This window comes from Ptychodera flava, chromosome 14, assembly GCF_041260155.1.
Source record: "Ptychodera flava strain L36383 chromosome 14, AS_Pfla_20210202, whole genome shotgun sequence".
NCBI lineage: Eukaryota > Metazoa > Hemichordata > Enteropneusta > Ptychoderidae > Ptychodera > Ptychodera flava.
The window spans coordinates 41,404,040-41,425,786 of record NC_091941.1 but is presented as its reverse complement, the minus strand read 5'-3'; the positions used below and the strand labels follow the sequence as shown (position 1 = coordinate 41,425,786).

Here is a 21,747-nt window from a genome sequence, read left to right as displayed (position 1 = left end):
TATTTTAGCCTTCCTGCATTGTGAATTTTGAGCAGCGTCAAATATATATATGTCTAATAATTTGAAAAAATAGTTTTGATAGCTCCAGATCCCCCCCCCCCCCGTTATTCTCGGCCACGGGCCACCCTCAGGGTACTTGCGGGTTCTCACGTCATTTTTGCGTCAGCGCGGTGAAAACAAATATTTAAAAAATTTGGATTTTTCAACCATTAAACTAATATTCAAAGTTTCAATATACATAAATGACACTCCATAACTTTTAGTTCTGCTATTTTCACTGTATCGTTCGCTCTTCTGTATCATCTGATCTCTCATTCACCTTGCTCACGTGCGTTTCACCTACTGACATAATCACTCCGCGACCAAGAATTTGTGAACACAGCCTTACATGAGAGCTTTAACCTCTTTCCCGTGTTCAATTTGTCAAGAGACGGGTCGATGAGGGTATTTTCACTGGCCGTGTCGCGATGTCATTATGCTATCATCAATCCCCTTGGCGATACACAGACCACAGGCGTTCGTGGGGTGGGTAGTCCGCAATCGACCGCTTGCTCAGTGCTCTGCCCTGGGCCATTTATACGTACGTTACGTTAGAGGGTATGCGGTAGAGCGCTAGCTGGCGATCGATTGATCGAGCAGACCACCCACTGGTGTGGAGCGACTATGCATGCTCAGCATAACTACAACGACCTTGTAGTGACCCGACCTTGTATGACATTTTGTCACATGACTTCTTCAAACCAATCAAGTGAAAGTTTATGGCCGTATTTACTACATGGACAGCAGTGCACTGTACTTGGAAGCGACGGTGTGTTCGCTGGATGTTTTCTGTCATGCCCTGTGTTTATGTGTGTGTCGTTGTGTCCCTATCAAGTTGCCAGCATCCAAACATACATCATTACAGCCGTTTATATCTTGAAGTAGGCGATCATCTGGCCCGAGACCTGTCGCATCGTCGATTCACATACCCGTTGGTTAAGCCAAGTTTCAAGACACATTAGACAAGACCCGTTTCGCTTGAAGTTTGAAGCTCATTGGAAACCTGGCGACACTTGGCTTCCGTGTGTTTGTATATACAGTATACTGTTAAAATCCCTGTGATTAAAGGCATCGATTTCAGGGCCTTGTGTTTTTAAATCCTGAACGATGTGATTTTCGTCGAAAAGAACCAGCGTGAAGATACTCCTACTTCGAAGATACAGTCACTTACAGTAGCATCTAGGGACTACATTTCAGCCTACAAGAGTTGTCAGATTGATTAATATTCACCTTTGTTCCATACATTCGGTTTATCCTATGGGAATACATTTATCCATGGAATCTCTTCCTACCTCCATGATTATCCAAAATCACTGTTCTGAATGTAAGTTTAAATAGATATGGCACGCAACCTTCGCTGATTTCACATATTTGAACAATTGATCTTGCGGATTTCTTACACACTGTGCCAGCGATACGGAACGGAAGGCAGATACTGTGACTGAAGTGAAAATTATGGCAGAGACACCTAGCATTCAAGAAAAACAGCCGCGGAAACCCGTGCAATCATGGACCAAGGGTTCGCAGAAGGAATGGGAAAGACGAGAAAATGGCATGATATCAGCTCGACCGTTGTTTGGACGCGGTGAATGGGCACTCCATGAATGTGAGGTAACTTTACAGCCCTGTATTATTCTAATTAGCTGCTCTGCAAATTGAGATACCTATAAATGTACCAATCGCACCTTTGTTTGCATTTAACGAGAATCACTTTCACGAGCTCGTACCTGGATGTATCTATAAAGATTAGAAAGATACGTGATTAGATATGAATGCCCAATATTCTAATTTAAGAATACCAATACCATTCCTCAGACGATATCCCTTTCTATAGTTTCGTGAAGTTTTGTGTAGTTGATAGAGACTGGCCACTGACTGACCAAATCTTTTCAGTGTGTTGGTCAGGGCAGGCTAAAAGTGCCCTAAGTTAGTTTATAACACGCCACATGCTCATTCCGTGTCGCTATTTGCCAGAATACGTCACGTGATGAGCAAATAGATACGTCCCCACCGGATCGACAAAAGTGATGCCAGAGGGTATTTTTTAAAAAGCTATTTTCCTAGGGAAATAGTTCTGACCAAATTTGGAAAAGTGCCCGGTCACGTGACCGTAGTGTCGTTTGCAATTATGCAACAATGGCGGGTGACTAGAACGTGATGTGCGTCCGGGATAGGTGACAACACATTATCTTAAACAGATTTTCCAACATTTTCCAACATTCCAACAGCGTAGGAACTTGAACAGCTCATCGACGGAAAAGATTAAAGTGCAACTAAGGATGTCGCTAGGTATCCTTCGAATATTTTTTGAAAGAACGTGGTACCACATACAACTTAAACCACTGTGGAAATATCGCCCAGTAAACTTGTCACAATGGCACAGCGGTGCAAAATATCAAAACACATTAAAAACTATATAACAATACAACATGAGCATGTGGTGTATTATAAAACACCTATAGCCTGGTCTTTATTCGGGCTATAGCACCCAATGTGTTTCTGGTAACACACGGCCCCTCAGGGTAATAGGCGGGCGCTATAGCCCTCATGACCAGGCAGTAGATGTTTACTACGGTTAGACATATCACATCACTGCTTAGCTATCTGGAGTTCAGCCACATCATGAGGGTGGGGGTGGGGGTAGAGTAAATATCCTTGCAGCTTAAGGAAAAAAACCATTCTCTTCATTGTAGGAACTAGGTAAGCAGAAATGAATTCTCTGTGAAGGCCTAGCTGTACAGTACTAGTTATTCAAGCTGAGTCGTCTTCAGTGATTAGTATCCATTTTAGGTTTTAGCAAAATATGCTAGCTGACCATTGATAACTGTATAAATTGCTAATCACTGTTGAGTTGTGAGGCCTGGCTATTCAGCTATGCAAGCTATTAACTGTTTTTAGCTACGATAAAAATAATTCAATACTAGGCAATCACTAGCTACCAGCTAGGCGGCCTGGTCATTCTAGCATTTAGCCATTTATATAACCATCTATAACTAATCGTAGATAGCTATTGGCTGCATGGTTACATTGATGATGATGATGATGATGATGATGATGATGATGAACCTGACACCTGATCTTAGTTCAGTGCACAATAGCGTGCAAGTGCCTGTCAATATGTTTCATGGAATGATCAAGTATGGCGTCCTTGTGGCAGTTTGTCATGAAATCTTTCTTGCCTGGCATGATTATACACAGTTACATATTTCACTTAACTTTTGCTCGGAGGACAACATGGAATGTCACTTGTGAACGATACATACCGGTACATGTGTGTATGGCTTCTTTTGAGTGATTTTGTCATAAAGTTTTAGCCTTGAACCCCTTTACTATTGATTCGATCAATCCATAGAGTCAGACTCCATGTTAACACTTTCCATGACGATTGCAATTAGACATGAACATTCCAATATCTGATGGTTAGGTAATGAAACTTTATTCTAAACCTGGCAGGGATCTGCAATGACTCCTTAAATTCTATTCACCTTGAACATAAATATCAATAACAGTTTATTCCTATTGACTAATTATCAACCAGGACTAGATATATCAACATTGAATGAATTTCTTGCAAATTTTGTCATTATGAACAGGTACTCCATATTAAAAACCATAAAAAACCACCTGTTGATAACTTCAAAAGTTGGCAAACAGCATCTGAGAATGTTCTCCTTTTACAGGGCTGCTAATAGGCAGCTATCAGTTTCACCGGTGGGACCATACACACAAAACAGAGCTCGAACCAGAAAAGGGGCAACATGGAAATTGATCGAGATGTGACAAATTTCCCCATTTTCGTAATTTTGTAATTTATTTCTTGAGAAAATAACTAACATCATACATAACAAAGGAGAAAACACAAATAGTATTTCTGGTGAGGGTCATGGAAATAGTTCAGTTTGAACTAGTCAAGTTCAGGACCCTAACAAATGTGATTGTACATTTAGCAAGTTTAAGCCTTTACGCACCAAAGTCAATTTTTGTCAACTGTGTGAAATATAGCCCAGGTAATTTTCTTTTCTAATCCTGGCATTTTTGGGGGATTTTTTTACAAGATTTTGTTCACAAATCATATCATTGAAAAGTAATATCAATTTAGTCCAAAATTATCAAAATTAAAGAAAAAATCTTAAAAATACACTCAGTGTTACAGTTTTCGGATGACCTCAGTTTTCGGACATTTAATGACATGCTGTTTGTTGTACTCACTTCGTTCTGTATTGATAGCATTATACAAGTCATGTTATGGCATATTAAGTCAGGTGATGCTGCTGTCCCATTTTGAATAGGTTTGTTTTTTTTGGTAGAAGCTATCCCAGGTGCTACAAACTTGGTGAAGTTAACACATACGATACAAGGTGTCGAAAGCAACATACAGAGACAACCCATGTCCGATACACGTCGAAATATAGTTGCGTCGTCCATGGATTGAACGTAACTAATTTATCACAAATTTTTACAAACAGTTTTCTAAACACATCGAAATTGAAAATCAGGGGTTTGCAGTTTCCAAATATCAATATTTAGCCCCTATAATCACATTCCAAATACGATGTCCCATTACTGCGATAGCAGTCCGATTACTACGCACTCAACATTAGGTCGAAAATTTGGCAACTTTGACCCCCTAAATACCACTTCCGTTGTGTTAACAGTTTGAGGATAATCACAATAAAGTTTCAAAGGGTATGGTAATAAGATTTTGTACTGCTCGTCATTTATGAAACGGCTTTGAGCGAAATTCACTACCCTGTCCGAAAACTGTCACACTGAGTGTAGGGGAAATTTTGCATCAAAATTTTGGTGGGAAAAATTACAGCACTCAAAGGGTTAAGTGTAACCATGTGAGAAACCTTTAAACAAGCATAACACGGTAGTTTTACTAAATGTCAACTGTAAATTAATGACGAAGAAGATAACAACACACAGTACAATAAAATAAAATACACAGTAAATTACATGAGCAAGTATGCCTTTGTGGCAGCTGCAAACAAGATTTGGTAGGGAGTTTTAATGAAATGTGGCAGCATAAAGTTGTGTTTACTCTGTGTCAAATGAACTTTGGGAATGGAAAAATTGTCAAGAGAAGCAAAGCGGATGGTATAATAGTAATCATGGGGAATTGGATTTAGGGAATGGTGTATATCATGGGCAAAATGATCTTTACAAATATGCAAGAAACAACAAATACATAAGAAAGCAAAAGATGATTGTATACAATTGACACAAGTCAACAGCCTTCAAAGAACATATCGTTTTCTTCACAAAGTTTGATTGCAAACTGAAAAATTCAGTAAATTCTTGATTAGATTCAAATCTACAACATATAGCACGTGTACACCTATGAAACCATCAGTAGTCAAACCACTTCCTGGCGAAATCTCCACCCCACTGACTATACACTGAATATACACTGACTATACTCTGACTATACTCTGACTATACAATGACTGTACACTGACTATACACTGACTATACACTCACAATACACTCACAAAGCACTTGTACATACATACTCGGTACTGTCCATAAGACACCAACTTAAAGCAATGACATTACTGAACTACAGGTCTTCTGTAGATAGCCTCAGAGACAAGTGTATCCACCGACACAACTATGGTATCCACCCAGAGCAGAAAATTCAGTAAAGTCTGATGAACCCACAACGTATTTTCCATTTTCACTCAATGTTGACTAACTTAGCGGAAAAGAGGTTAAGGATAATGAAACTAAAGACACATCTTCAACACGATCATCATTGGCGCCTTTAAGGGATTGGTCAGTTTCTTCGGCCGGGGGGGGGGGGGGGGGGTGGATTCATGGGGGGAGGTCACCCTGTTTTTAACTGTGGTGGTAGGGGGTCACCATGTTTTTGAAATACCCAATAGGGGGGGTGTCAGTGTGTTTTTTAATTTCGACAGGGCTAATACTTGCAAAAAATGCATTGTGCCAGCCACAAATTTCATCATTCACTTGCATTTGTCGGCACGCCCTTCGGGCGCATAACTTTAATAATAATAAAACATTTTTCAGAGCCCCGCCCTAGTGCAAAACTTTAATATATCAGACATATATATATATATCTGACATACTTGTAGATATCTAACAATGACGAGATTGTAAATACTCAATAAATACTCAACTTTTTAGCTCCGCTGTCAGCGATGCGGAGCTTATCAAATAGGTTGATTTTCCGTCGTCGTCATCCGTTGTCGTCGTCCGTCAACAATTGCCTTCTCCTCTGAAACCGCAAGTCCAATTGCTGTGAAATTTTATATGCAGTTCACTTGGAGTGACCTCACTTAAGTTTGTTCAAATCGTGGTGAAATTTGCATATTTGTATTTTTGGGGCATTTTTTGGTGTTTTCGGTAAAAAAGTCGTCTTCTCAGAAATCGCTTGTCTGATAGCTTTGAAATTTGATATGCAGTTTACTTAGGATGACTTCAGTCAGATTTAGTCAAATCGTGGTGAAATTTGCATATTTGTATTTTTAAGGCAATTTTTGTCATTTTTGGTAAAAATATCTTTAAAAATCTTCTTCAAAACTACCAATCAGATAGCTTTGATATTTGGTACATATGTCCCTAGGGATGATCTATTTCAGATTTGTTCAAATTGTACAGAAATATGCAAATTTGCATTTTTAAAGCAATTTTTGCCATTTTTAGTCAAAAAATGTGTTTCTCAAAAAGTACTGGTCTGATAGTTTTGAAATTTGGTATACAGGTTCTATAGATGCACTAAGTAATATATATTGAATTTCTGATGAAATCTGTAATTTTGTATTTTTGGGGCAATTTTTGCCATTTTTGGTCAAAAAATGTGTATTTCCAAAACTACTCGTCTGATAGCTTTGCAAATTAATATGCAGCTTCCTACACATGAACTAAATGATATTTATTGAAATTATGATGAAATCTGCAATTTTGTATTTTTTGGGCAATTTTTGCCATTTTTGGTCAAAAAAATGTGTATTTCCAAAACTACTCATCTGATAGCTTTGCAAATTAATATACAGGTTCCTACAGATCACCTTAATAATATTTATTGAAATTATGATGAAATCTGGAATTTTGAATTTTCAGGGCAATTTTTGCCATTGTTGGTCAAAAAATGTGTTTCTCAAAAAGTACTGGTCTGATAGCTTTGAAATTTGGTATACTGGTTTTTACAGATAAGCTAAGTAATACATATTTAATTTCTCATGAAATCTGTAGTTTTGTTTTTTGGGGGCAATTTTAGCCATTTTTGGTCAAAAAATTTGTATTTCCAAAACTACTCATCTGATAGCTTTGCAATTTGGTATACAGGTTCCTACAGATCACCTTAATGATATTTAGTGAAATTATGATGAAATCTGGAATTTTGAATTTTGGGGGCAATTTTTTCCATTTTTGGTCAAAAAATGTGTTTCTCAAAAAGTACTGGTCTTAGCTTTGAAATTTGGTATACAGGTTTCTATAGATGAACTAAATTTGATCTTTTGAAATTATGATGAAATCTGCAATTTTTATTTTTGGGGGCAATTGTTGCCATTTTTGGTCAGAAAATTTTGTTCTCAAAAAACTACTCATCAGATAGCTTTGGTTGACATGTTCTTAGGGATGATCCGCTGTGATATATTCAAAGTATGATGAAATCTTCAATTGTGTATTTTAGCAGCTATTTTTGCCACTTTTTTCTGGCCACTGCATTAAGCTATCAAAGATTTCCACCTCCTTCATCAACATGTGTCAAAAATAGTTATTCTCTATAAAACACAGCGGAGCTATATCGGCCGCTTGGTTGCTTGTCAATAACATCTGGTCATTTTTGCTATCATCGATACACGTATCTGTGTAAGTAAGTAATTATGGCACAGCCTGGTTGGATATTCTAATGAACTGTATTTCTGCTTTCAAGATATTGACTTAATTAATGCATTGTCTATATTCATTCAACTGCTGCCACTGTACTTAACACCTCGAACTGATATAACAACTCTGAGAGTTATGCTATTCATTAGCATACTTCTGTTCTCATTGGTGCTTTCGCTGATGCAATTAGTATGTCATCAGCCTCGACCAATTACCTACCACAGAAAAGAGCTCATACAACTGAACAGAAAATGTTCATCTGAACTAAAATGCTCTCCTGAGTTATGGCAGACAATCAAAACAATAGGAATTCAGTCAAAGCCTTCTACACACACAGGAGTACGAGCTGGCTCCAGGAAATTGAAAAGATCTGAAAGGAGAAATGTGAACTCAGAAAATCTCATACAAGTCCCCATAGTTCAACAAAGAACTATAAACCGTAACAGCCATTTTCAACTGTGCTGTTGGAATGTTCAGTCCATCAGAAATAAAACAGCGGAGATCGCAGACTATATTGCAGAACATAACATCGATGCAATTGCAATTACTGAGTCTTGGTTAAAACAGACTGGAGATGAATCTGCTATCAGTGAGGTAACACCCACAGGTTACTCCTTTAAACATTCCCCTCGAATAAAATCAACAGGTGGAGGCATCGCATTTATACACAAGTCTAACATTAAAATTGCTGCCTGGAAGACTCTTTCGAATATCAAGTCTTTTGAGGCCGTGGAAACCAGTCTATGCTGTAACGGCAATACAACTAAGATCATCATTGTGTATCGACCCCCTCCTAACACCAAAAACAAACTGAGTGTCCCCCTGTTCATTGACGAGTTTGGCACCCTCCTTGAGACAGTTGCTGCATATTCTGGTGATCTTATTATACTCGGCGACTTTAATTTCCAGCCAGATTCAAAAACACAGAAATTCAAGGACCTTGTTCACTCTTGCAATCTCGAGCAAATTGTCAGCGAACCAACACATACCCGAGGTCATGCACTCGATCTAGTTTTTACTAACTCTGATGTCATCATCTCTTCTACTACCATTGACAAACTGTACCTGTCAGATCACTTTCCAATTCGTCTCAGCTTAACACTACCAAAACCGCCACTCATCCAGGCTGAAGTCACCTATCGCCGTATCAAAGATATTTCACTGAGCACATTTACGGAAGATCTCAACAATTCTGCCCTGCATCACCTAAGTACTGATGACGTAGAAACTGCGGTCTCACATTATAATACTTGCTTGGAGGAGCTACTAAATAAGCATGCACCGGTTCGAAAACGTGTCATCACCCTGCGTCCGGACTCCAAATGGTATAACACTGACATATCTGCAGCCAAGAAACTCCGACGTAAATTAGAAAACAAGTGGCGGCACAACAAGCTTGAAATCAACAGGCAAATTTTCCGCAGCCAGTGTAATAAAGTCAACTCATTAATTCGTCATGCAAAGACCAGGTATTACACTAAACTCATTGAGGAGAAAAGTCATGACCACAAAGCTCTTAACAGGATCGTTTCCAACTTAACTACAGTCATACCTCCTGGTTCAAGTCACTCACCTGTAAATGCCCCAAATATTTTCAGCAAATATTTCATCGAGAAAATCGTCAACATACGTTTGAATCTGGATGCAGCACCCAGCGCCTATCAACCTTCTGTAAATTCTTCAAGTCCATCATCATCATCACTTTCGTCCTTCTCACCAGCAAGTCAGGAGGAAATCAAGAATATGATAATGTCATCTCCATCGAAATCTTGCAGCCTTGACCCAATCCCAACAAACCTACTCAAAGGAGTCATCAACACACTTGTGCCAGCCATCAACACCATCGTCAACCTTTCACTGAACACTGGGATTGTTCCGAGCTCATTTAAATCAGCAGTTGTTACTCCATTACTGAAAAAACCTTCAGTTGATCCAGACATCCTGAAAAATTACAGACCCATCTCTAACCTTCCATTCATCTCAAAAGTTACAGAAAAAGTAGTTGCCAAGAGACTCAATGCCTATCTCAACAGTAATTCACTTCTTGAACCGCTCCAATCTGCCTACAGAAAATTCCACAGTACTGAAACTGCACTTCTAAAGATCCACAATGACTCTCTCCCTCGATGCTGGGCAATATGTTATCCTTGTAATGCTTGATTTATCTGCAGCGTTTGACACCATCGACCACAACGTTCTGCTTTTACGCCTCGCTCATCTGGGTATTCAAGGTACTGCCCTCAAGTGGCTTTCATCATATCTCACCAATCGATACCAGTCCGTCATAATCAATGGTCATTCGTCACAATCAACTCCTCTTCAATTCGGTGTTCCACAGGGATCAGTTCTTGGCCCGCTTTTATTCACTCTCTATACTACACCCCTTGGACAGATAATCCGAAACCACAATCTTAAATTTCACCAATATGCAGATGATAACCAACTGTACTTGGCCTTCACAAAAATCAATATTCCAACAGCAATTTCTCAAATCGAAGACTGTCTGGTTGACATTAAAGATTGGATGACATCAAACAAATTACAACTCAACGATGGCAAAACAGAAATCCTCCTTATTCGTTCACGATATGATCACTCACCAATCACCATTGACAGCATTCAAGTTGGATCAAGTTCCATTCAACTGGCAGACGCAGCACGCAATATTGGATTCCTGTTTGACAGTAGCCACGATTTCAAGAAACACATAATTCAGACCTGTCAGAGCATCTATCTACTTATCCGCCGTATTGGATTCATCAGGAAATATCTCTCTCAAAAGACTTGTCTGACTCTCATGTATTCAACTCTTTCTGCAATGCTAGACTACAGCAACTCACTACTCTACGGTTTACCGGACTCATACATCAGATTACTACAAAGAGCACAAAACTCGGCTGCCCGTCTCATCACAAAAACAAGGAAAAGGGATCACATTACACCAATCCTGAAGGAACTTCACTGGCTCCCCGTGTCTTACAGAATTCAGTTCAAAATCCTACTTCTCACATATAAATCAATACATGGACTCGCTCCTTCATACCTGGCTGAACTCATTGAAGTCAACACCCCTAGCAGATCTCTCCGATCAAGTCTACAAACCACACTTAAAGTTCCACGAACTCGGTTAAAATCATAAGGTGACAGATCCATCTCCTATTCTTCATCAATTCTATGGAACAAACTGCCAGCTCCTCTTCGATCAGCCCCGGACATTCGCACCTTCAGATCTCTGCTTAAGACTCATTTCTTCAAGAGAGCTTACCTGTGACCTAGTGTAAAGCGCCAGCGAACATTGCTGATGGATACTAGGCGCTATATAAATTATTTATCCTATCCTATCCTATCCTACGGTGAACATGATAGTAAAATCTATTACCAGTATGTTGTAAATGCAGCAAGTTGGCAGTGCCTCAGTTCCCTTAGTCTGTGTGAAGCAGGTGACAGATTTCAAACAACACAATGTATGATTGATGGCTGCATCACCAGTATAGCCATGATTGGACAAAGGCCTACAATTATTTAGAAGTTAAAGTGTTTTACGTACATGTACTGAGAAGTCTATAAGGTTCATGTATGAAGGTGAAAAGCAACACAGCAGTTTTAAGATCCTGGAAACCAATTTTCATTCAAACATGGCACAATGACAATACATTATGACTTACATACCAGGGTAGGCATGTCAAATTGCCTTGTGATACAATCTAATATGGCTGCCAAACAGCCATTTTGTTTTAATTCACATCTACTCTCATAACATATGCCCTTATCAATTACCCAACTATTACATAAGTTTAGCTAAACTAATTTAATTTGTACTTTGTACATCAACATACACACCAATACAAGGTCAATACTTTCTCAGCCTTTTTTCAAGATATGCTCTGACCAATTTTCACTTCACCATGATTTCTATCAATGGACTATGTTAGTTACAATGACTTATTTACATATTTCTTCAGGAACACACAACCTGGGCCAATAGTCATCTCAAGAAAAGAAGATACAGATTGATATCTGACTTGAGGAAGAGTATCGGTGATGGATTGACTTTAGTACATTTATTAGATGTACTCAGTAAGTTTAAATGTTATTTATTTTGTAATGTAGGGTAAGGCAAGGGTTCTGCCAGTAAGACAAATTATTTGGACATTTTTTTTAAAAGAAAATCTTTAGGATAATCCCACAATACCTTGCCCAAGTCCAGGTTTGGAATAGTTGACAATCCCACAATGCCTTGCTTAGGTCCAGGTTTGGAATAATTGACTATTCCACAGTGTAATTGTACATCATTGTACATCCACTATAGAGTGTACAACTATTATTTATGAACATGTTAAGAGAAAACATTACTTGATTGTTAGACATTTTGAGCATGTATCCAAGACTAACTGAAAAAAGGAGGCATGACAAAGCCATGTCTAAACAACACTGTATAAAATCTCTATGCAAACACTGTGTTTCATCTGTACAGCATGATTAAGTCTCTCTTCAAATGGTCAACACTAGAATACTATGAAACACCAGAAGTACATGTACAGACACATCACTTTTACTTTAGCAAAGACTTAGAGCTGATGACATCACCAGAAAATATATTAGAGTCGACCTCCGCTGTCAAGAATACCTTGTACCACTGAAAAATAGTATTATGAAAGAGTACAGCTTGGATCAGCGTTGGTCTCTCACATACTCCTTACCTTTCAAAGTGACTATAAATTTCATTTTAAACTCCATCATATCTTGTACACAAACTATGATCTCTATAGAAGGGATATGGACTGAATATCTCCTCTGCTTCTTCAGTAGTAGCAACGACAAAATACCAGACCGGTTCTCTGACACCTGGGATGAGTTTTTCAATTTCTACAAAGAGTCTCTTTTTGTTGTTGTGAGATCTCATTTTGTACTTTTTTGAGACACAAATCCTTTCAGTTATATATTATCATCTTGTACTCATGGCAAATCTATTTACTTATGCAATGAAAATGAACAATGGGAAACTATTTATTTATGCAATGAAAATGAACAATAGGAAACTATTTACTTGTGCAATGAAAATGAATAATAGGAAACCATCATTTGCTTGTATTTGCTAAAAGCTAAACACAATAACCACCTAGAGTATGAAATTGTTCAAGGAATGGACAAAAGAAGCATGGATTAAAATACTACCAATGACAAATGATAGTTAAGAACTGTACAGTTACACCTACACTGTAACTGTTCTTTACTGTTATCAATAAAATATATATTCAAGTACAAAAACAACAACATCTTAGTATTTAAGTTTGCTACAGCAAAGGCTCAAGGTATGTGTACCTAAATTTAGGACTGCAAATGTTCTGTATATTTGTAAATCACTAGTTTAGATTACATTTGGTACTTTGTTTCAAAATTTACCATTTTTCAAATTCCGAGATCATAATGGTCATGACCTTCATTAACATTCAGTTACAAAGTCTTCTGAACTTGCAGTTATGCTACCTGTTCTTTTGTCACATTTCGATGGATTTCCATGTTGCCCTTCCTGAGATTTACGCTGAGCTGCTTGTGTGTATGGTGTTGCCAGCGAAACTGATAGCTGCCGATAAGATTACAGCAAATAAAGCAGTTTCAAGCACACAGCTCACTGAAGTCTAATGTCGTTTTGATCTGTCAGATGTTGCTGCAAAGTTATAATGTTTAAAACTGGAAGCCTTAATGTAAATTTTGAAACAAACTACTAAAACCAAATCTAGTAATTATCATATACATGTATACAGCTGTAACTCTGCTTCAAAATCTTTTCAACCATCAGTAAAATCTTGCAAGGATACAAAGACATCCTGGAACTATGGGATATTGTTGCTGATGATGGGGGAATTAAAAAGATGAGAGCCATGTTTTGTTGCCATGGTTCCTTCAAGGCATAAACTGCTTGAAAGCTAGGATGAAAGATGTACCTGCTCAGTGCTTACAAATGCTGCCACTAGGTGGCAGTTCCAGAGCCCACTGAAGCCATGCATACTCTACGGTATCAAACACAGATGATTGATTTGTTTACTCATCCGAAAGCACATTTGCTACTCTACTGTTAGGACTTTTTTTTCACATTTGGCCAGAATCAACTTAATTTTGGAAGTCCTTCAGCTCCCCCTACCACTAATATCAAATGGTATACCCCTCAGTACCATATACTGCCATCAACTCAGCAAGTTACTTTGGGTCAGGCTATCAGATATCTCCTAATCAATTCCAGTGAGAAACATTCCTGTCTCAGTAGGCTGCCCTGTAATACTCCTTACTGTACATGGTACATCGTTGGAACCTTGTCTTTGTTCCTCTCTCTGCTTTGAATTCTGCAAGTTTAGCAGTTGTGTGCTGCTAGTGTACTCTTCAGAAACGGTAAGAAGCATTTGAAACTGTTCCTTCACAGTGAAATTGATGTTAATGTACTTTTATGTACGGATATATGTATTTATCAAAGACATGATTTCATATTTTGACAGCAATATCCATATTGTCAAATAATATGTTGTATGTAGTACACATGGAATGAAATAAACAAGCTAGTTTGATTCAGCATTTTGATTTTATTTGGTAAGGAAATGTTTCTAGTTGGCTAAAATTTAAGCATTCAGAAACATGCCGATGGAAAAAAGGGAATATTAATTACACATGTTTGTCAAGGTTTGATATACCAGTACACACTTGCACCATTTACATTAAGGCAGTGTCTGATAAAGTTGGCAACACTCTCAAACTAACACTTGAACTCAGATGAAATAAGATCTCAGATATGCCACATGCAAGTTTTCAGGATCACATGAAGGTTGTATGATCCCATCGTGTTAAGAAATAGACGATATTGTTTCCATCTTACTACTATGAGTGCTATCTTCATTTTTGACACTTTTTTGTCTAGAAATGTCACAATTTTTCTACTTTTTGAATATCTTTGTCCCTTTGTGAAAAAAAATTTAGAAACTGTCCAAAATTGATTGAGACTAATTCTTTGTTGCCTTCTTTAGGATTTTTTTATTTTATCTTATTGAAGCTGAAATGAAAAAGCAATGTTTTTGCTTCAGTGTATTTTTTAGCTCACATTAGGTGTATGTATATATACCAAAGAGAGCTTATATGGTATACGTCAGTTCTATTTGCATTTCATTTGCATGTGTATATAGGCCTGTATGTCCGCCTACATCAAAAACTCAAAAAACGCAGCATCTACCATCTTATATTTGGTATACAGATGCACCCAGGGGTGGAGATAAGAATTTGTTCAAGTGAATGTGTTAGTGTCAAAAATATACAAATGAGCTTCAAACCCTCCAAAATAGCTAAAGTTCTGTAAACACAGGCCAGAATTGATTTAAACTTAGTATGCAGGTTTCTTAAGGTTACTTATGTTAGATTTGATTAAATTTTTGAGAAATATTCATATTTGTATTTTTGAGTCAATTTTTCCCATTTTTGGTCAAAAAATCTTTTTCGCTGTAACTACTTCTTCCTAGGGGTGTTCTTAAATTAAATTTTTTCAAATTGTGGTGAAATGTTCATATTAGTATTTTTGGGGCAATTTTAACCTTTTTTGGTCAAAAAATCATTTCTTGAACTGATTGTCGGATTGCTTTGAAACTGGGTATACATGATCTAGCATATGAAACTTTGTCTGCATGTCTCTAGGGGCAAGATTATTTGAGTTTGTTCAAACTGTGGTGAACTCTGCAAATTTGTAGTTTTGGTCACTTTTTCCCTTTTTTTTGTCAAGAAAATCTTTTCTGAAATTGCCATAGGTTCATAGGGATGAGTTTATCACCTTTATTCAAATTGTAATGAAACCTGCAATATATTATTTTTTGGACAATTATTGCTATTTTAGTAAAAAAAATGCTAAATATCTCATTCTTGAATTCCCTGGTCCAATTGCAAAACTCAATAACCACTACACATTTCAACTTTGTATTTGGTATGTAGATTATGCTAAACTGTAAATGGGAATTGTTTCAATGAAGTTATCATTTACCAAAAGTATGCTACTGAGCAGCAAAAGTGTAAACTTTGTGAAATCTCCATTACTGTGAGTCAGAATTTTACATGTTGGATATGATTACGGTGATGTGCTGGTTTATCATGACTTGTCAGCAAAAAGTATTTGTTGTATATAAAGTGGTTCCCACACTGACTCCAATATTGAATGTTTCTAGAACCATCTCTTATTTAATTTCCAACAATTTTCAGCACAACATTTGCAATACCATGTGACCAGGGTTGAACAAGGATGCAAGAATTTGCCACAAAACAGATCTTATAAATGTTTTAATGATATGCTAAATGTATGATTTATTTTCATTTCAAAGCATGTTATAGTATACACCTGTTAATATCCAAATAATGGCTGCATTCCAAAATGAACAGCCATACCCTGAATCTGAACAATATGTCATATAATCTTTCAAAACATTACAAATCCAAAGCACTTCTGTAGCATATACATATAAGCTGCATTTTGATTTCTTTGCATTTCTTTTCATCAAGTGGTGAAAAAAAGACAATTTTCCTGTTAGGATATTCACTTGCATCTGTTGACAAGGCAATAAATTCTTTATGTGTTTTATATAGTTTGATTCTTAATGAAAACTCTGTTTAAATCGCTCAAAATGGCCACCAAATGACCCAATTTTAATTATCTAAAATTTAAAATTTCATGAATCAGAAGGGTACGACCCCTGCTTTAATACTACCCTCAAGGAATTGGATTAATTGTGTCATTTCAGTATACCACTACCCCCATGTACTTGCAGTCTTTCAAAACCTTAGTCAGTTTGTGCCACATCCTTTTAGCCTCCTGCCTGGAACAAATTTAATCACAGTGGTAGCAGTTTTCTTACACTGAGACCTCAATGCCATATTATTTATCTCCACCAGTAATTTTACAGTAAAAGATGCCTCTATTTATCTTTCAAACTTTCAAGCTTCCAGAAGCAGATACTGTTTGCCTATAGTTCTATGTAAACTTAAGTGTTGCTCTGCAGTTCTTTCCGTTATGAGTTGTTGTCATGTCATATGAAGATTTACGCATCTTAACTAAAAGGAGAGAACATTGGCATTGCAGCGTGTTGGCACCTGGAAAACAAGATTCCTCAGAGAAGGGAAGTAAAAAAAGATGCCAGAATTCATACAGTTTAAGGAAAATAATTCCAGGTGAAGCAGAGAAAAAAAAATTATGTTCCAGAGTCAATTTTTCGACATCCCCCTCCCCCAGACATAAAATGGTCAACCCCTAATTACACTGACTTGAAACATGAGTCACAAACTTCTGTTATGCACATGGTATTTATACATGTAGACAAGGACTTTGATCTATTCTTATGCTATTTAAGGGAGAGGAGATCATGTACTACTAATAATATGATATTATTTATTCAGTTATTTGTGTGGCATCTAAATCCATATAAAAACACTGATGAGAAACATTATAAATGTATACTGGAAAGTCACAGTACGATTTGATTTCTAAAAGTCTTCAAACTTGACAAGAGAATACTTTATGGATGAAATTATTTTTCACCTTTGACAATAGGACACGGAGTACAATGTAAAGATAATATGTTTGCTAACTTTGGTAATACTTTCATTACTCTAGATTATAATACATAATAATATTAATACCTGTATTCTTGGTAATATGCAACTTACTTTTGTGGGCCTGATCAGGACTCACAAGTTGACCTGACCACTGGCTTAATTTACCTGCTACACCTGTATCTGACAACAAAGATAAGCATTATCAGATTATATACATGATATGGCTTCAGCAACTCTTCCTGATCCACTGAAATATATCACTAGATTTCTGGTAATGATTAACATGAATCTTGAACTATGTTTGTCCTGCATATGTAGCTCCCTCTATAGTTGACATTTGATGACCTTTGAAAATTTATGGAAGTTGACATGCTTAGTACAACCTACCAGTATAAATAGCCTTTGTACAAGCCAATGGAATTGTAGGAGCATATCAAAATGAGTGCACTGTCCCAGTACAGTTATGTCATCACTCCTGCATGTTCTGGGCATTCCAGTGATCTAATTACTCATTTTAATTTTTGAACTTCAGGTGAGACAGATTCTCATTTCATAACAGCAGTGTCTATATACTAGTGCTTGTTATGATCATATGAAGACAGTTCAAAAAACTCAAATTGGCTCAGTCAGAAGAACCAGCATTCAGGTTGAAGCAGTATAGTTTTCAAAAGAAGTTTAAGATTGACAGATACAAAATTGACACGGAGTACATACAACCAAGGTACTTAAGGAATTTTAACTCCCTACCATATAATCATTGACAATAATTCGTAGGGTTACCAGTAGTTCATGTCCTAAATTATAAATGGGTCAAAGTCTTGAAGTTGCTGTACTCTGGCTTGTTGTATTAACCAGATGCATGAAGGTTAATTGTTACCCCTGTCATCCATTGTCTTTTTTAAAATCACCTTAAAACTTAATCTGTCGATGTATTTCAAAACATGCAATGTTACCAGAATTTCTTTACTACTGGTAGTCAGTTGCATACATATTCTTCAATAAGGCGAATTCAGGATGTCATTACAATACTGTAGTTAGATTAGTTTTTCAAAACAATACCAAATTCAACCACATTACATTGTGGCAAGAATTCTGAACATGTTCTGTCAGTGCTTACTTGCAGGCACATTACATGTACTCTGGTTTGTAACCATAGTGTGGTCAGCTGTACCATATTAATATAAGACTCACAAAAATGGAATCCCTTTCATAACGTACAACATGTTTGTCAGGTTTGGTTTTAATCTGTAGGTCTTGATCACCACAAGAATTCTAATTTAGCCTGACCTTTGGATATAAATGTTTCAGCCATGCGTAAGAGAAGTGATTCACTAATGTAAACATTGAATAACATAAGTTATTCAGGTCTGTATATGTGACATGTAAATTCACATAGTTTAATATTTTCAATGTATTCTCAACTTCAAAGCCCCCATTGTCAGTGGTGTCATTTATAATAACCTCTGAGTCCACTGAGCATGATCACTACTGTTACACCCACACATGTGGGTACATTCTCACACATCCAAGGTAGTTTTTCCGTTTCAAACTGTCAAAACTCAGCAGCTTGGGTTTGTTTTAATATCTCCCTATTTAGCAGCAATAGTTGTGGCCCACAGCAGAGTGTTCATGTGTCAGCCTTTCCTGTTGTCTTTGCTGTGTAGGGCGCCAGGCCTTAAAATGCCATGGATTGCCAATGGAGGTGGAATTTTAAAATGTACGTAACATACCAGGTATTATTAATTTGTGTGTTAATTGACAAAACAGGGATCAGCTATATCTCATTATCATCACTAGAAAAAGCCTACTGTTGTAAAAATAACTTGTAAATTATGTAACTTGTAAATTATAACACACTTAAGACTTAAGGAGACTGTAGTCGTACACTGTATGAATGAATAAAGGGAGGGGGTGATAATTGACCAGTACGACCAATGTAAACACTGTATCCAAAATATGTTTGTCATAATGTATATTGTAAAATTTAGATGTTACAGCAATGTTAATGTGATGAATTTAGATATTGTGCATGAAATATTACATACATTGTCTGTAAACAAGCAAGTGCATAGGTCTAGTTCCAACCACCCCCTCCCCAGGAAACTAGACAGCCTTTCAAAAAGTAATTGGTTTCTAGCTGATCTTTTTGCATATGAAAACCTCTGTTTGTTTTTGGCTGTGAAATTGTTTTTTATCTGATCAACTTTTTCTGGAGATTTAAAGTGGAATACATCAATGTGTAAAAGATTTTTGAACAGTGGATCTTCTAGGCTTTTGGCCTTTGACAAACACATTGCATCACAGGTCATGGAATCTATGGAATGACTGACCCTCAATGCAAAAGTCAGTCAGTGTTGTCAAACAGTAGATATTTCATCAAGGCTGGGTTAAGTTGTTGGGCTATTAGCTAGGCCATGTCTTTCACTTGGCAGGAAAGGATGTTGCAGTGACTGGTTTTCCATAACCATACACGTGCTCCGTGGCTACTAGCGTATCATAATTTAACAACTTTCCATGGTCACGAATAGCTGATGGTGATATAGTTAAACATTACTCCAAGTCAGTACTGTCATTTTTCTTTGGGCAATCAAATGTTAGTTGGGAGTTGACAGCAGTATACACAGGTTGATCCTCTGAAGTATCTACAACGCAATTTTTTATCTTTCATTTCAAGACCAACATGGAATACTTGTTGTTTCTGTTTTCATTTTGAGTGTTCATGTGAACTTGACTTTGGCACACAAAATAGAACAAAACTGGAAGCCAATTTTTCACAAAATCTAGTCTAATTATGTGAAAACACAATTTCAATATTATATGATGGCTCTTTTTAAGTTAAATTCTTGCGTACTATTCACACAAGGAATGAAGTAAGGAAGAAATTGTTCAGTTTTATAAGGCATTGCATTTGACCAATGAATGAGGTAACACTATCATAGGCTTAAGCTAATCCATAGCAAACACCATACTCATAAACTGGGGAGAGAAGCCATACAGAGCCCTCCTGAAGTTGGCCAATATTTGAGTTGTGTAAAATGTATTGTTTAAAATGTATCACCAATTATTTATATAGAGAGATAAGGGTTTTGATCCACCATTGCTTGAAATATGAATCTTAGTTGACAGTTCAAAAATACTCTTTGCATGTAAAATTATATGCACAGGTATTTCAGAAAGTTTATGGAGAGGCTGCAGATTTTTATTGCATTGTTGAATTTATTTGAGCTATGGTATCATTATAACCTTCTATTCTTCAATATCACAGGTCCTGTATGTAATATTCACTTCTTCCTTATTTGCAGCTGATGAGAAAATCCATGGTATTCAAAATAGACCAATATTACGAACTCAGAAAGTGGAAAATCTTCAAAAGTGTCTTCAATATCTACAGAGCAAAGGTGTTCGTATATATGGCGTCACAGCAGACTGTAAGTTTCAAAATTCAGATATGAAATTGCATGTTTAGTTTTTTAGCGACGAAGTTACGTAACTGAGGAAGCTTATAGAGTTGGGAGAGGCAAAATGACGTCATTTCCGTCAACAGCCTCCGTAAAACTTTTTTGTCACACCACGTGATCAGTGTATGTCATTTCTGTCAACAGCTTCCGTAAAACTTTTTTGTCACACCACGTGATCGCAGTGTTACGTAAATGTATCTATATATATCTAGTACCACGCAAGGACAGATTGTGTTGTGTCACAGTCCCTCTGTGGTTGTGTATACGAAATGACACTAAAATCAGGAAGTTTGAGCATACGTGTGAGTGTATGAAAATGCAATAGAGAATAATGCATTTACGTTAGAACATCCATGCTCGATCATTTTTGTTTTTGTCCTGTCAGTGTAAATTACGAGAATGGTGGACATGTGATAACTGTTGATCTTGCGATTGTTGTGGAGAGGGACTGTGCTCAGTCTTACGCACATTCCAGTCATTCCGATCTTCTTTTTACTGTGCAGGGGCTGTGCTCTCGCTGTCGCTAGTAACGTTCGTAAATTACGAACAAAAATGAAAATTTATGAAAAAAAATAAATGCCCGATCGGCCATTTACGAACAATTTTGTTATTATTGAAGCCTGATTTTTGGTCAAGATTATGAATTCCGGGGAATACTGTCATATCTCGTCTTTCAAAAACTACTCTGCCCCTATCATAAGCGCATCGACACATGGTAATAGCCAGCTTTAGACTTTGACCTGTGATAACATGAGCATGCACGAAAAGGTTTCAAGATCCCCGGGTCGTGTACTCTCATACTGGTGTGTCATGCATTACG

The 21,747-nt window shown here is 37.1% G+C and overlaps 1 protein-coding gene and 1 long non-coding RNA gene across 4 annotated transcripts in view; one reads left to right on the top strand and one right to left on the bottom strand.

Annotated features, from left to right (window-relative positions):
* LOC139150529 (uncharacterized) overlaps positions 1-21,747 on the bottom strand; it is a 47,756-nt gene that overhangs the window by 7,124 nt on the left and 18,885 nt on the right. The window lies entirely within an intron of this gene.
* Positions 595-21,747, top strand: part of LOC139150527 (uncharacterized) — a 53,316-nt gene continuing 32,163 nt past the window's right edge. Inside the window, exons 1-3 of one of the 3 annotated variants that reach the window (XM_070722950.1) lie at positions 595-1,650; positions 11,859-11,973; positions 20,772-20,897. In XM_070722950.1, coding sequence (XP_070579051.1) covers positions 1,495-1,650; positions 11,859-11,973; positions 20,772-20,897 — 397 coding nt within the window. In that variant the 5' untranslated portion in view covers positions 595-1,494. Of the gene's footprint in view, positions 1,651-11,858; positions 11,974-18,961; positions 19,187-20,771; positions 20,898-21,747 lie in introns of those variants that run through there. The other 2 variants (XM_070722952.1, XM_070722951.1) reach the window with 2 other exon arrangements.